The following is a 15,502-nucleotide window of genomic DNA, read 5'->3' on the forward strand; positions in this document are numbered from 1 at the left end:
GTGTGTGTGTGTGTGTGTGTGTGTGTGTGTGTGTGTGTGTGTGTGTGTGTGTGTGTGAGCTACTTGGGCAGGGACACAAAGCACTAGCTGGACAGAAAGGGTGCAGGACATCTTGGCTTGGGCACTCAGCTGGGATCTCAAGTCTATCTCTGTGCCAGTGGAGAGTCATACTGGGGATCTGGAGAAAGAGGGAGAAACCAGCCCCAGACTGACTGTATTCCCCATGTGCTCTTAGGGGAAATTGTGTTTGATTGTACTTGAGAGAGCTGCGTCTGGAAATACTTGGTGTATACCTCTTATCCTCCCAGTGAATATTCCCCACAGGAGCTAGTAGTGAGGATTGATGCTCCTTGATTACTGGCCCAGAGGTGGAGGGTCATTGGTTGGCAGTGATGGGATCACCACATTACACCCTTTTGGAGATGTTTCATTATTTCTGTTAGTAACTTTTTAAGAAGTTTATTAATTTAACATATTTACAATATATATACAGAAAGGAAGAAATTCAACATTGCATATTGTTATACAATAATAGGAATACATTGAATCATCAAGGTAATCTTATACAATTAACACATTAAGAGTCTTGGTATTTCACTAGCAACATTTCAAGGTTATCCCAACCACTAAAAGTCTTATGATCAGAATCTTATTCTGATCACTTCTTTTTCAGTTTTACATAGTATAGCAGTTACATTTAAATTTTCTTTGAATGTAGGAACTGAGTTTGGTTTCTAATTGTTTTGTAATAACATTTCTATCAACTGCCAAGAGAGCCCAAAACATTTCTGCTTTATGGCTTTTCCAGAGGAAGTGGAACATTCATTAGTATTACTGGTCTAGTTAAAGCACAGTTATCAGACCATAACCCCTTAGAAAACATACTTCTCTTCCCAACATAAATTTAATTTTTCACAGTCCATAAACGTGTGTCCAGTCAGCTTTTACATCTTTACTATATCTCCTACAAACTGAAGAAGTCATTTTACTAAACTTCGAAATTTTATACGGCATAACAAACACTCTTTGTATTTATTTCCACATAAAAACTTTCCAGTATAAACTTGAAGAAGTTTGACTGACTGATTTAATAAAGTCTATTCTTAATGTTTGAGTCACTCAGTCCACTACTGTCTAAAAAGTTCCAAAATTTTGCATTGAAATTATCTTTTATAATTAACTTATATAGCTTTGACAAGCTTCCTTTGTATGTCAGTGTACCTTCAATAACAGCATTCATATATCCATATAATGGTGGAATAGTGTTCTGTTCCTCTTTACTCATGCTATCCACAAATTCATTTAATTTCTTACTGATGGATAATATTAACTATTTAGCAGATTCATCCAACTTGTATTCTCTCATTAAATATTGTGGGGACTTAGCTTTTCCTTTTTCAAAGCAGTCACACCATAATTCTAATCTGTTCCTTTTTAGTATATTAATTTTGGCATTGTTCTGCGTTTCCATAAATTTAGAGTCATGTGCAATGGAAAAGGACAAAAATTTCCATTTTGATGTTAATGGAGTCTTAAAAACATCTTTCTTAACTGTTTTAAGAATTGCTTTTATATATGCGTCTAAAGATTGAAATTAATTTCCTTCTAAGGTAAATTTTGTTGACTAGATGAAAGGATTATTGTGTATTTCTAGTTTGTAACCTTTAATAAACTTATAGTATTTAGTATAATCTGCCCCTGAATGGTTTTCCATTAACTAGTGTAAGATGGGTTTCTCCAGATTATAATAGAGTTAAAACTTGCAGCAATAGAATAAGATTCTACATCTGGGAAGTTAATACCACCATACTCCCACAGTCTTATTTGATTTCTATAAGCAATTCTCTGCTTTTTAGGATACCATAAGAATGAAATTAACATTTTTTTTCCATTTTCTTTATTTTTTTTTTAAAGTTGTATCCATTTCTGTGCCAAGTGAAACAGCTCTCCAGCGCCAGTGGTGAGGATTCAGGCTCCTTGATTACTGGCCCAGAATTTATCAAAAAATAGCCAAAGCTACCATGACTTACAAATAATTAATAAAATATTATATATATATATATATATATATATATATATATATATATATATATATATATATATATAATATGTCAAAATAATAAGAGACTTTTAATTTAGTTATATATTTTGCCATTTAAAATTATTCCCCCATTACTGCATACAGTACACATTTAATAATGTAGAAATGTAATACCGCAAACTCTTCCAAAGTATCCTAATAGCAACACAGCAAAGGCTTAAAATATCCTACAGTTATTTTTATGATATATGACACATTTAATAATCTTAGTCTGTTAATCGTAGATATTAAATAATCCAATAAATAGTATACTATATACCTAGTTATATAATAGTAGTATAAATTACCTGTTTAATATTCCTAAACTATTCACTCTTTAAACATTATTATAACTATATCTCTAAGTAAATAAGTATAGCAGAGTGAGACCTAAAGAGATAAAGACATCTGTAAACTTACAGGTCACAGATAATCTTGTCATACTAAACCATAACCCAAAAGAGAGATCATTTTACATATATATTTGTTATATCAAAAGACACACGCATATTTTATAATTCTAACAAAAAGTTCTGAATTAGTTTTTAAAGTACAAGTGTCTAAATTTCAAATTTCTGTAACACTCAACATGTCAAATATTTAAAAATCTGTTTGCTTATTAAACTACTTGATAAAATAAGTACATTACTGAGGTTGAAAGGAATGTTTTACTATTTCTATGGAGTCAAAAAATGCAGGCTGTATCGTATTCAGAAGTTACAAAAATGTTCAGTTCAAATCCCATTCTCATTTCCTGGATTCAATTCTACTGAAAAATGTACTTTACTTTCTGTCAAAATGGATGTACTAATAACACTCAGGTTTCAACTTTGACTTATGAAATGAGTTATTTCAGCTAGTCTTATTGAATCTAATAATGTACATGACTAAGCTTCAAATTTCAGCTTTCATATTATTTTGAAATATTTTATATGATTTTCTTTGTAAATTATATAAGATATTGTACATTCACATATGTGACATATGCAGGTATATATAATTGAAATCTTTCTTAAAAGCAGTTTATTTAAATATATTTTTATGTCTTATTTTACCACTAGTATTCTACCTTTTCTTGTATTTCTAAAATCTCCAATTGAGCTATTTAATCATCAGCTCTCTGTTAGAGATTATAGCATGTGTGCATATTTCTTAATTTACTAATACTGCTCTTTTATTAATCTTACAAAGTAGAGATTGTATTCATAATATGTTTACTCTTATTAATTATAATATTACAAGCAATCTGACTATATATAAAATAATTCCTGCTTATTTAATTTGAATATGTCTGTCTAGCCATTGTAAACTGCTGTTCTGGTCTAAGTTTTACATGCTGACATCAGAATCTGGCTACAGCATGTGAAAATGACAACTCACAGCACAAAGTAACTAATCTCCTCTGTAAGTTTCTCATTCTTCTTAGTTCTTCTGTTCTAATCAGTAACAAACCTCTAATTTTACTTATTTTAATTAATCTGTACAGTTAATATGTATAGTTAAAGTGAATAGTACTACAACATAAGCTATTAACATGTAAGCAAGTTATGTGTTACAACTTCTCAGTGTTAAACATTATTATAGCTTTTGTCTTACTAATTCTTCACTTCTAAGAAAAGAAAAGAGGTGTTATTTTGAGTGGATTTCTCACATATATACTTGAGAAAAGGAAACAAATAAAAGTTATTTTTCCTTCATTCACAGATATCAGTGATGACCTAGATTTTCTTCAGGACAGCCCAAGCCAGGAAAAATCTAGCATTATGAAGAAATAGAACATTCTTTTGTTCTCAAGCTTTCCCTCTAAGTATCAGTTGTTTCATAAATGACCTGTGAAAGGAATGTGTTACACAGGAACAAAGAAAAGAAAATCACCAGCAGTTTAACACTTCTAATTAGCATATTTCTTAGATATGACATTCAGTTAAACTATCAATGCATACACTAAGCAATGTTGACCAAATAAAATAAAATTCTTAACTTATATAACTTTAAGGTTACCAATGCTATTGCTTATAATGTAATATTCTCTGACAGGAAGTATTTGTTTAACATTTTGAAACATAGTTTTAGATAAATGAAATATTTAAGTTTTTCACTGTAAATACAGTAAAACTAACCCTTTATATTCATCATCATGAAAAAAATGTTTTAGCTTAAAATATAGATGCATGCTTGTGTATGTTTTTGAGGCTTAAAGTCCAGTACAAATCTTTTGATCTTTGCAGGAAACACCAAAGTTGTTTCAGTATTGTTCTTTTTAATTTCCTTGACCATTGGTAAACAGGATTTTCTTTTACTCATTACTTTACTGGAATAATCATTCTCAGATCTGACTACATGTTCATCTATTTTAATAGGTTAGCTAGACCATGCTACTTTTAGTATTTGATCCTTTTCTAAGATAGACATGAACTGTAATTCAGCACAGTGGTGAGTTTTTCTCCTTATGTTTCGATTCCAAAAGATAAAGTTTCAGGTAGATTTAATATTTGATGTAGCCAGGTAGTTAAGAAGTTTATTATGTTGTCTTCCTCATACTGTTCATGTATACATTCTAATGTTATTTCATCTGTCTAATTACTAAATCATCACATTTTTCTATGAGCTAGTTTTGTTTTAAAAGAAATTCAGTCTGAGACTCAACCTTCAGTTATTCTCAGTTATTATTATACTCAACCTTCAGTTATTGAATTGATCATTCAAAGTCTCTTCCATACTGCTGATTTGTTTCCCTTGTTTCATAAGAATTTCAAAATGTTCCATCCTCTTTCTGGTCTCTTCTTTAAACCTTTCTAGTTTTGTATCCAGTTTACCTATTTTAAGTAGTACATCTTGCACACTAGATAGTATTGACTGGATGTCTTTTTTATCACAAGAATCCTGGGTACCATTTCTTGAGTGACTCATGCTGAAGTCTCTTCTCTCTTAACCAAACAGTTCAAATTCTGACAGAAAAACTACAACTTTTCAAGAACTTGAAGCTATAAATCTTTTCTCTATTAATGAATACAATTAGCTAACAAGTATCTTCAATTTTAATTGTTTATTACATTTTCTGTCAGAGAAAAATTTTCAGCCACAAAGCTTTTACCAGTTGCTGCTTTCAGTTAGCCATCTTGACCACACCCCCTTTAATAACTTTTTAATGTAATATTTTCTCCTCTTCCCAGAGTTTTAACATTCCCCTTACAGTTGCTATTTTTTTCTTCCAAACAGGTGTAGATCAGCTGCTTTCCCCTTCACCCAACTCACCAATTTAAGCTTGGCAACACTACAGAACACAGAAATTCAAACAAAGCTCATTTTGTTCTAAAAGCCAGGAATTCCCACAAGATTCTCTGCATGACTTTTAGTACTTTGGGGTACTGTTGAGCTTAGACATTCAGAAGACACCCATAGTTTAATACAGCCCTAAAACTGCAGTAGTATCTCAAAATAAGCAAGGCTTTTCTTGTATTATTGCATTGAACTGTAGTTTCCTCCACCTCTTGACTGATGTGCATAGACTCAAAGTTGTTGCTTTTCCTCCCCAAGAAGAAACATTTAAAAGTGAATAGCTACGCAAATTTGTATCTGCATTTGCTAGACACATAATAAAGATACATGCTTTGTTAATTACTCCCCCGCCCCCGGTTATTATGATTGTTTCCATTTTTTACAAATGCATCACTAGTTTCTATTTCAACTATTATATTGTTGTTTGTAATTCGTTTCCTTCCTCTTGCCTGTCTGCATTATAGGCCTTCCTCCACTAAAGGTGCTGTACTGTTTTAATTTAGTAGATGACCTATTTACATGCAATGTGATTGCCATGGATGGTAAGCCCACTGATTGTTTCTGAAGGTTTCCAGCTTTGAGAGTAGCTTACATTGTTTTTTAAACCTATTTCCATCCACACCCACCCTTACATCATTTCCTTTATAATTTACACTGTTCTCCCCCACCCACAGAACACTAGTAAAAACATGGATTATTAAGTTTTCTGAAACTCGATCTTCATATGGTCAAGACCATATGTTCGAGTTTCAAAAAATTCAAAGCATTTGTATGAAGATCTTGGTTCAGTTGGGATCTGGGAATTCATCCTTTACCCCACTGTAGTGCGATCTTGGAGTTGGCAGGAGGTATGGGGGAGCAGGGGGACTTGTCCCCCCTGCAAAAATGTAGATTTTTCTTTTGTTTCAACTTTTTCAGAAACTCGAACATATGGACTCAACCATATGAAATTTGAGTTTCCGAAAACTTGATAATCTGAATAAACCCAAAATATGACACATCATTCCTTACTCCAAACATCTGCCCTACACAGTTCTTATATTTCCTCTGATTATGAAACTTTCAGTGTTCATTTCTTTACTTTATAATAACCTTATAATTTTGTTACTCCCTCTTAGTATTTAATGATCCCCAAATACAAGACAGGCATGACTACAAAAGGCTCAGAACCATTCAGTTTATTATTCTAGATCAAACACCAATATTTCTGCTAAACTTACCGTCTTTAATAGACTTAGAAGGAAAATTCAGTGATGTGGTGTTGGCCCACCAACAGAAAGCACAAAGATACCAGAACACATATTTTATTGAGCCAGCATACATTTTGTGATTACTTGAACTTTTCAGGTGGCAAAGACCGTTAGGAATTAAGTTACTCAATAAAATGTAACAAATCATGCAATCTGCAGCAACTCGAGTCAGAATAAAACTTCTTACCAAATTGACTAAACCCTTTCTAAAGCTGATCAGGAAAATAACTTTCTTAGTATTAAAATATCCATTTCAAGTTATATAAAACCCATTCCTGAACCCTCTTCCACTGTTACTACTTTGCTTGTACCTCCCTTTCCTATTACATCAAGAATGGGTTACAGTAATGACTACCCCAATTATCAGAACACTAATTAACCATCTTTTCAAGCATCCCACCATTGTCTTACCCAGTTCATTGATGTTAGCACACCTCCAAACAACAGTTACACTAACTGTTTAAACTATACAGCAAAACTCAGTAAACAAATAAAATTGACTGCCTAAAAGTTAGGATCATTGAAAAGTAGCCATATATTCTACATATAACTAAAACCTGGCTGAAGAGCCATTTTTTGCCCTTCAGCTTTCATGCAGAAAGAATGTCACCTGATTTAGCAATGTACCTGTTCAATCACTATCAGGAGATAATGTTAGAATGTTGGGACTAGAGTTACTAGACTGTGGCTTTGGATTTACAGATAGATTTGACAGTTCTGTGCACATTTTACATTTGCTGTTGGAAGTTTTATTCAAAGTGGACATTTCTCTCTTTGTTTCATTATAAGCGTCTCCCACTCCATTGTCAATATCTAGATATTGACATATTACTGTATTTTGGAGTGGTCTTTGATTTTCTAGTACATTGCTATCCACTTTATCTGTTGCAGCATTATATTTTTGCAGTGCATGGAGCCCTGTGATTACTTCCCATAATCAAGAAAAAGACAGCCTAGTTGAACACTACTAAATGTGAAAACTGATATTAACAACACTTTGAAAGGTAATTGACTACTGTTAATTACCTTTGTAAGTGGTGTTAATATTGGGTCTTGTGATACACACAGAGTACTGCCAGTGCTTGCTAAAGGCTTTACTGGCATTCAAAGCCAGTAAAACACAGCGCTTTTTTCCGCCTATTTTTCTCTAACCAGTAGTACATGGGGCAGGTAAATTTTCATGCGTTACAAAGAATTATGATTGGGACTCCAGTCATAACCCTCCATTATGTGTTCTCATTATGGATTCCAAGATTCAACTCTCCAGTGAATTTTTTGGCATCCATGTCTCAAGTACATAATGTGGTTACGATCAGGGACTTGATCATAATCCTCTGCATTCAGCATTACTTGTTTAATGATGTCACAGGAGCTTGTGCATTTATTCCCAGCCATTAATTTTTAATTAGAATTTCAGTTTTCAAGTTTGTTGTGTTTGCAAATAAGTTTATGATTTTTTTATTAATGTTTTACTTTTCACTTACTACATTTTAAGATTCCTTATCTGCATTTTCTGTATGTTCATTTTGTTGTTAGTGTTGTTTTTCTTGCAGTTATGCAGTCTTGACTGCTAAGATAAATGTAAACAAATATGACTATGACATGAAATAAAACAATAGTAAATCATACATAAAAAAGTGTAGTATACAGATTCTGAGAGCATATTGACTGGTAATATAATAATGAACTAGTTGTACAGTCATTAAATTATTTTAGGTAATGCCATTGTTAACAGAATTAACTCTGAGGTACTGCCATATGACAGTTATATAAGCAGGGATCACATGCAGGGACTGAATGTGGTGCAGCAAGGTGTTCCAGAGTATTAGGCTGTGAACCGAGAAGGCTGTGATGTTCATACAAAATAGGTAGAAGGGGAAAAACAGGTATAGTAAGGAGAAGATAATTACTGAGAGGTTCTCAATTGTGGGTGAAAAAAAAGGAAATTAGCACAACAAAGATGTTGCCTCAGAATGACTGGTTTATAGATCAAAGAATATAGGCTGAAGGCATAATTGGGATAGGCAAACTTCCTGTTTTAGCAGTGTCACAGAGATGAGAAGTTTCCATGGGACTCTGTCCACAGTTTGTGACCACCGGAATCCTCTTAAAAAGCGAGCAAAAACAATGTTGTGCTAGGTATTTATTTTGTTAAATCTTTGAGAGAGAGAGAGACTTTTGCAACAGAACTGATGCCTTCTTTTGCCTCCTACAATGTTCTTCATTTCTGGTTGATGAAAATTAGATATACAGTTAGCTTACTGAGTTTACAATTGTTAGACATAATTTACAATTGTTAGACATAATTTAGCAGCCCTATTAATGTTCATCACTAGATCATTGTTGAGACCAACTTACCAAGGCTCTGCTACCAACCTTTCAGTCTCCTGTTAAGAGTTTCTTTCTAGAAGAACCTAAAATAACTTGAGGCTGTGCCTAGTATTGCTTGCCAATCATTGTCAAAGCCATATGGCATTAGATGCACACATTACTTTCTCAGATAAACCATTAACTGACTAACAAATGTGAGAAAGTCTGTATGATGTTCGGCTGTAAAAGTCAGTCTCTTTCACTCTTAAGTTATGATGGTTATCTCTGTTTTTATTTGGTAGGTTCAGTGATCTAGCAACCTGATTCCTTTGAACTCAGGACTTGTAAAACACTGCAGTCAGTTGTCACTTTTTAGCCTCAGGTGCCATTATAGAAGCTGTTGCCCATGCTGAGTATCTTTCTTATTTCACTGATCTAATATGATTTGTCTTTGTGCAGCTGGTTCATGGGAAGACATCCAGAGTTTACTGACCCAAAGGTTGTTGCCCAGGGAGAAGGACGAGAAGGTATGTTCAGTATTTGTGAGAAACAACTAATTAACACCACGTTATGTTAAAAAAAAATGTTCACACCTCTAATGAAACATTGTATACATAAAGAAATTTAACATAGGCTTTCAAACTTCATCCATTCCTTATCATGTATGAAAAGCAAATTCTTTAAGAAGTGCATCAAGGTATACAGTATGGAAACTATGAATTACCCTTGGGATTGCCATGATTTGTTGCAGTAGTGCAATGGTATTATTTGAAAAAAGAAACTACTTGCCTTTAAAAAGAATGATATTGGATGTTCAGATTTACTTTTGTTTACATCTCCTTCTGATAATTGGAGTGTGCATATGCTAGTGTATATGACAACACTTGCATAGAACATGAGTGAAGTTCATTCCACTTTTTCTCTGTAAATTGCCTACTTTGATAATTATCTGTGGAGTGGCTTTATTTACTTTTACAGTTGTAAGGAATAAAATGTCCACTTTGTTTTTATCTTGCAGTAAACTCATGTAAGCTGAAATATTAAGCATTCTTGAAACATTGCATGGGTTTTGAAGTTGATCCTTTATTGGGCAGCATTCATGACAGTGTTAAGCTCATCAGAGAAGTTTTGGTAGTGTTTTTAACTATTTAGTATTTCTTTTATAACTTAAATAAATGCATTTTTACATAATGCAATGTATTTCTTTCCTTGCCGTTTTACACAGGTCCGTTTTACACAGGTTGTGTAAGTCACATTATAAATGCAAGTAAGAGTAGTGAGATTGAAGAAAATGGCAGATGTAACATTTAATTTTTAGCAGTTCCATTAATGTTTATCATTAGATTACTTTTGAGACCAACTTACCAAGGCTCTGCTACCCACTTTTCAGTCTCGTTTAAAAGAAGGACATAGAATGCAGTCACAGCTACTCAGTTGGTCCCCCTCGGTAGCTTTTTAGTCTGCCTCTCATGCCAAGGATAGCACAGAATGGACAGCTTTCAAAGCTTTAGGGCACCTTCCAAGTATCCTAACCACCGTGCAGCTCAAGGGGAGCAGTATAAAGAGAGTGGCTTGGGTGCCAAAACCTCAGGACTTTCTTGCCCCTGACTGTTGGCTAACATCTTCCAAGGCTGGGCAGGTAAGTAAGTACCCCACTGGAGGCTTCCTTCCACAGCATTTTTATTTTTTTTCTGTGAAAACGTATTGTCGAGAGGATTTTATTACTACTATTATAGTGGTTGTCATATAAATAGTTTACCACTATTCTGACTTGATGAGCTTAGAATTCCCTGTTGTTTCTATGAGGAATGTTTTACTTTGAAGTAAAAAATTGATTGCTAGGCACTAGATCTACTGGTTATTTACCTTAAAACTTTACCTTTCACTAAGAGGTAAAATCAATGTACCAAGGCTTCCTGCTTTTCATTCTCCTTTAGCAGTAAGACCATGGACCCTGGTCCCAACAATTTGATCACCCCCTGTCCAAGCTACAGGAATATAAAAGTTAGTTAAGGAGGATTTGTTTTTTAATCCAGTTTCTTCTTTGTTGCCTCAGCTGCTGATGAGTGACTCTCCTGTGGCCATTCTGAGTTCCTTGAAGCATTCATCATTTTATCTTGGTCCCAATAGCATTGCTCTTTGGGAAGCATTTAAGGCCTGGGAAACAGGCATGTATTTTGTAGCTGTTCAGTTACTCTGTTCAAGTACGAGAGAAGCACTTTTATCAGTGTTGAAAAAGGGAGCAGACAAGGTTCTGTAGCTTTCCCACTCTGAGGAATTTCATTCCTAGGGTAGGGATCATCCTTTAAACTGCTCTTGTAATATGGAGTTGCCAAGAAAAAAGAAAAGAAAGGTTAAACAATTTTTTTCTTAAAACAGATAAGGAGGATTGGCTAAGACTTTGATAAAGGTTTATGTATGTATTTACTTACTGTTTGGTAACTGGGTAGGTGGGTTGGTCAAGAGACCCTTTTCATCCGCAACCTGGGCACAAAGGCAAAACACAACATATATTAGTTTGACAGTTTACACAAACGTACAGGTTGCATAGGGCTGAACAACAGAAATATTATAGATTAACAGTTTCCATACAGTAGCAATGCATTTAAAGCGCTTTGGATGCAATTTAGCATACATGCTTAAACAGCATGAACAAAGAAAAAGTGTTTGTTTGGGGCAAAGACTAGTGTGTTGGTATGTGTCACATAAACATTTTAACTCAAAGCTTTATCTTTCAAACAGGAGGTAAGACCACTATGGGCGTTTCAGTCTCCTTTAACATTAAGGACATGGGCCACAGTACAAACAACTTGATTGACCCCGTTCAGCAGCCTGTCTTTAAATGTTGAGTCTGGCCCTCTTTTAAAAATGAAAATTTCCATTTTTTTCAGAATCCAGTTCTCAGGTAAGGGTCTGGAATTAGACTGTGTTTCTCACAGTGGGGAATCTGACTCTGAGAGAGAATATTCTTCAGATTCCCCTCCTAAAAAGTTGAACTTTTCAGACATTTTTGCCAAAATTAAGGACATTTCAGTGAGAACAAAGAGAAATTCTGAATCCCACCAAAGGCAGTATATCATAGTACAAGTGAATTTTCCTCAGCTGTGGCTGGTCTTCCTGTTTTACTAGCATTAGTGGATGCTTTCCTTGTAGCCAGGAATTTGCCTGCTAGTTACCTATTCCCACAAAGTCTGATAAATTATGTAAGGTCCCACAGATTTCTTTTTTTTCCAAGTCCAAGGCAGACCCTGCAGTGATTTCTCTGTCAAAATTAGCCCCTGCCAAACCCTTACTGTAGCTCACCATATTCTATCTGTCAACATGAATAAAGTCTTTGACAATTTTTGAAAGCAAGTGTATACTTCTTCCACTGTAGCCTTCAGAATAGTGAATTGTAAGGCTTTCATGTCTAGATTATGCAGGCTTCCTTTGACAGTTTGAGAAAATTCAAGTCTAACCACCTTTCTTCAGAAACTAGGACATCTCTGAATTCTTTATTATTTTCAGTGTTTCAAATAAAGCACTCTCTGAAGTGTTCTTATGATACTCTGCTGTTTGTAGGGCTCCTGCCACTGATCGTTGATGAGAAGATATCCTATTTCCTTGGTTTTATTCTCAGAATTTGTCAGAAGTCAAAGCTGATATTTTGAAATGCTTCTCTGGATAAGAGGCATTATTTGGTCCGTGTTCTGTTGAACTTCTTAAAATATTTGATGAAATGAGGAAGTTAATTCAGGGGCTAACACATTTTTTTCAACCTTTCTTGCAAAAGTATAGTAGAAAATTTTATTCCAATTCAGGAAACTGAATTAAATGATTCCAGCGGAGCACTGGCAGAGTTTCAAAAAGCAGTGACTGGGAGGTTCAAAGAAGACTGAGCCTTCCAAAACCAAGGACAATTAACAAAAAAAAAAAAATCTGATTATATGCCCCATTTTCTGCTCTCCACCCACAGAGGCAGTACAGTACAGCTTTCCATTTCCCTCTGTGGCATCAGAAAGCCTCAGACACTTGGTTCTGTCATTCATTCAAAAAGGTTACAACTGACAATGAGATTCTCTTCTTTCTTTTTAGGGATTCTACTTCATCCATTCAGTCAATGTTCTCTATCCCCCTTATTCTGGATAATATTCTGCCTCAGGGATGACACATCCTGTTTCCCCAAACGAAACAGGGAATGGATTTATTCAGGAACTTTTCTTTTGACAAAGTAGGAAACTGGAGACAAGGCCTAAATCTTTCCTTTTCTTTCTAAACCTTGTATCCCTGTTCTCAAAGATTTCACAAGGTTTTTATGTTTTCAGTGTGTGGTTTACACTTTTCATTCTTCTATCTTGCCCTTTGGGTTATCAACACCTCTATCAGCTTTAAGCTGTAAGAGTGTACAGTAAGTGCCTGGCTTCCATAAAAGCCCATTGTAGGTTGCAAGTTATTTAGACCTCTTTCTCAGCTTGAATTTTCAGTTGAACATACAGAAACACTCTCTCATTCATTCTCACAGGATTGTATTTATATGATGTCTACTGAATATATCCCTTATGATGGCTTTTCTTCCTCAAAATAAAATGACATGTTACTGGAAGCACTTTCTGAGATTCTCCATCCAAACTCAAACTTATGTCAGGAAACATCACAGAATTTTAAGATTCATGGCCTCTGCTATTCTCATGATTCTGTGGGCCAGACATCACATGATGAAAATTCAGTGGTTCATGAAATCAGTCCAGATCCAACACCAGCATCCCCTTTTTTTCCAACTTCTAGTGCAAAGAGCATGTGAAAAAGGAAATCTGATGATGTCCTGTTCATTCGTTCCTCAACTAATGGGTTTGGATCCAGGACTCAGATCCAACTCAGCCACATCTACCAGATCCACATATCAAAAACTCTCGAGCTCCTCCCTTTACCCATAATGTCCCACCAATGTAACTTGCCTCAAGATCTCATTTGCTGCCATTCTGCTTCAGAAGCGGATCCTCTCACTCTCGAGTTTTGGGAGTTATTTTCAAAATAATTGCGAACTACATTTAAAAAAAAAACTTTAACCCTATTCTTGTTTTCACTTTCTCCTGCCGCCCTTGACTTCTTGCACCCCCCCCACACCCACCATACTTAAATATACCAACTCCGAGATTGCAGTACATTGTAGAAAAGGGAAATCTTCCCATTCTGCACTGTACAGAGATCTCCATTCAGTCCGATCGAACATTTACAAGTTTGAACATATGGTCTCATCCATATGTGGTTCGATATATATATATATATATATATATATATATATATATATATATATATATATATATATATATATATATATATATATATATATAAATAAAATATGCACACACACATATAACTTTAGTTAGTTCTTCTTTTAATAATTTTGCATTTTTGTGGATTTGCTCCAGTTTGGCTGGCAAGCGTACTGGTTTTAAAAAAGTACATTACCTGTGAGCATAAAATTCCTAATTCAGATGCCCACAGGGGATGCATGTAAAGTTTGGGACATGCACATTTAGACACGGATTACACTATTTGCTCTGGGTTCAATTCAAGAGCCCTTAATGATCGAAAAAACAAACTAGCGTTGAAGTGCCTTCTCCCTTCTACTCCTTCTGCTTCAGTAGCTGATGCTCAAACCCCTTCTAAAAGACTGAATAAGAGGAAGCAAGACTCCAAGGATAAAGACTCGCAACAAGAGATCACCAGATCATACATCCTCATTGGCTTCTTCATTGGAACTGCCATCTGAGATGTGTAAAAATATCAGATCCGACCACTTCAGGTCTGATTGTTTCAAAATCTAAATCACCCTGGATCCAAGCACCTCCTCTCCTACTGGATCCAGTCTATTCTTGGCTATTTTCACCTTTCTTGGAGGGATCGCCCCACAGGCATTAAAGAACTCTGTCCTGCACATCTTCTGTTAGGTCTTCCAGAAGCTTATTTGAGGCTGATGTGGCTAGGATGATGAAAGAATTTCTCAGAGCGCAAATCCAGATGGGGCTGCTCCCGGCTCCGACTCCCACCAGATCCATGAGCCAACCCTTGTCCACTTCCACCTTGTTCTGTCCTACTCCAATCTGACCTACTGTTTTGGAGCCATTGGATCCAAGACCCTTGGGGGTGGCCTAATCTGACCCAAAGATAGTCCGTTCTTCATTTGCAGTAATTTCCCTTCAGTGATGGGATGCTATCTGAACTGAAACATCACTGCCAGATCCAGGGGTGTTGGGATCAACTCTGAAGCTATTGGAGCCATTTCGCCCCCCTCTGGACAGCTTGGGTCCAAATCCTTCCTTGAGTGGCATGCTTGATGGGTTGCAGAAGCCAATGGTTCAGGAATTGTTGGCTCCTTTGCCATTGACTTCAGTTTCCCCCAGGCGCTATGTTTTTAAGGTTTTGGAGAGGGTCTTCTCTTTATCTAAAAAAAGGACATCCCTGCCCTCCTTGCATCAGGCAAATTTACCTCCCTCGGTTGTCTACTCTGAGTCTAATTCATCCATTCCACTGGGACTGCCAGCCTGATCAAGTCTCCAGTTGGTCCCTCAGGACATCCTCAGCTCTTCAGATACTTCCCCAA

General features: G+C 35.4%; 1 protein-coding gene across 2 annotated transcripts in view; it reads left to right on the forward strand.

Moving 5' to 3' along the window:
* B9D1 (B9 domain containing 1) overlaps positions 1 to 15,502 on the forward strand; it is a 540,262-nt gene that overhangs the window by 407,129 nt on the left and 117,631 nt on the right. For both annotated transcript variants that reach the window (XM_044089570.1, XM_044089569.1), the window contains one exon: positions 9,379 to 9,446. In XM_044089570.1, the coding sequence (XP_043945505.1) occupies positions 9,379 to 9,446 (68 nt within the window). The remainder of the gene's footprint in view (positions 1 to 9,378; positions 9,447 to 15,502) is intronic.

This window comes from Protopterus annectens, chromosome 12.part0 (assembly GCF_019279795.1).
Source record: "Protopterus annectens isolate FY-2018-M chromosome 12.part0, PAN1.0, whole genome shotgun sequence".
Taxonomy (NCBI): domain Eukaryota; kingdom Metazoa; phylum Chordata; order Ceratodontiformes; family Protopteridae; genus Protopterus; species Protopterus annectens.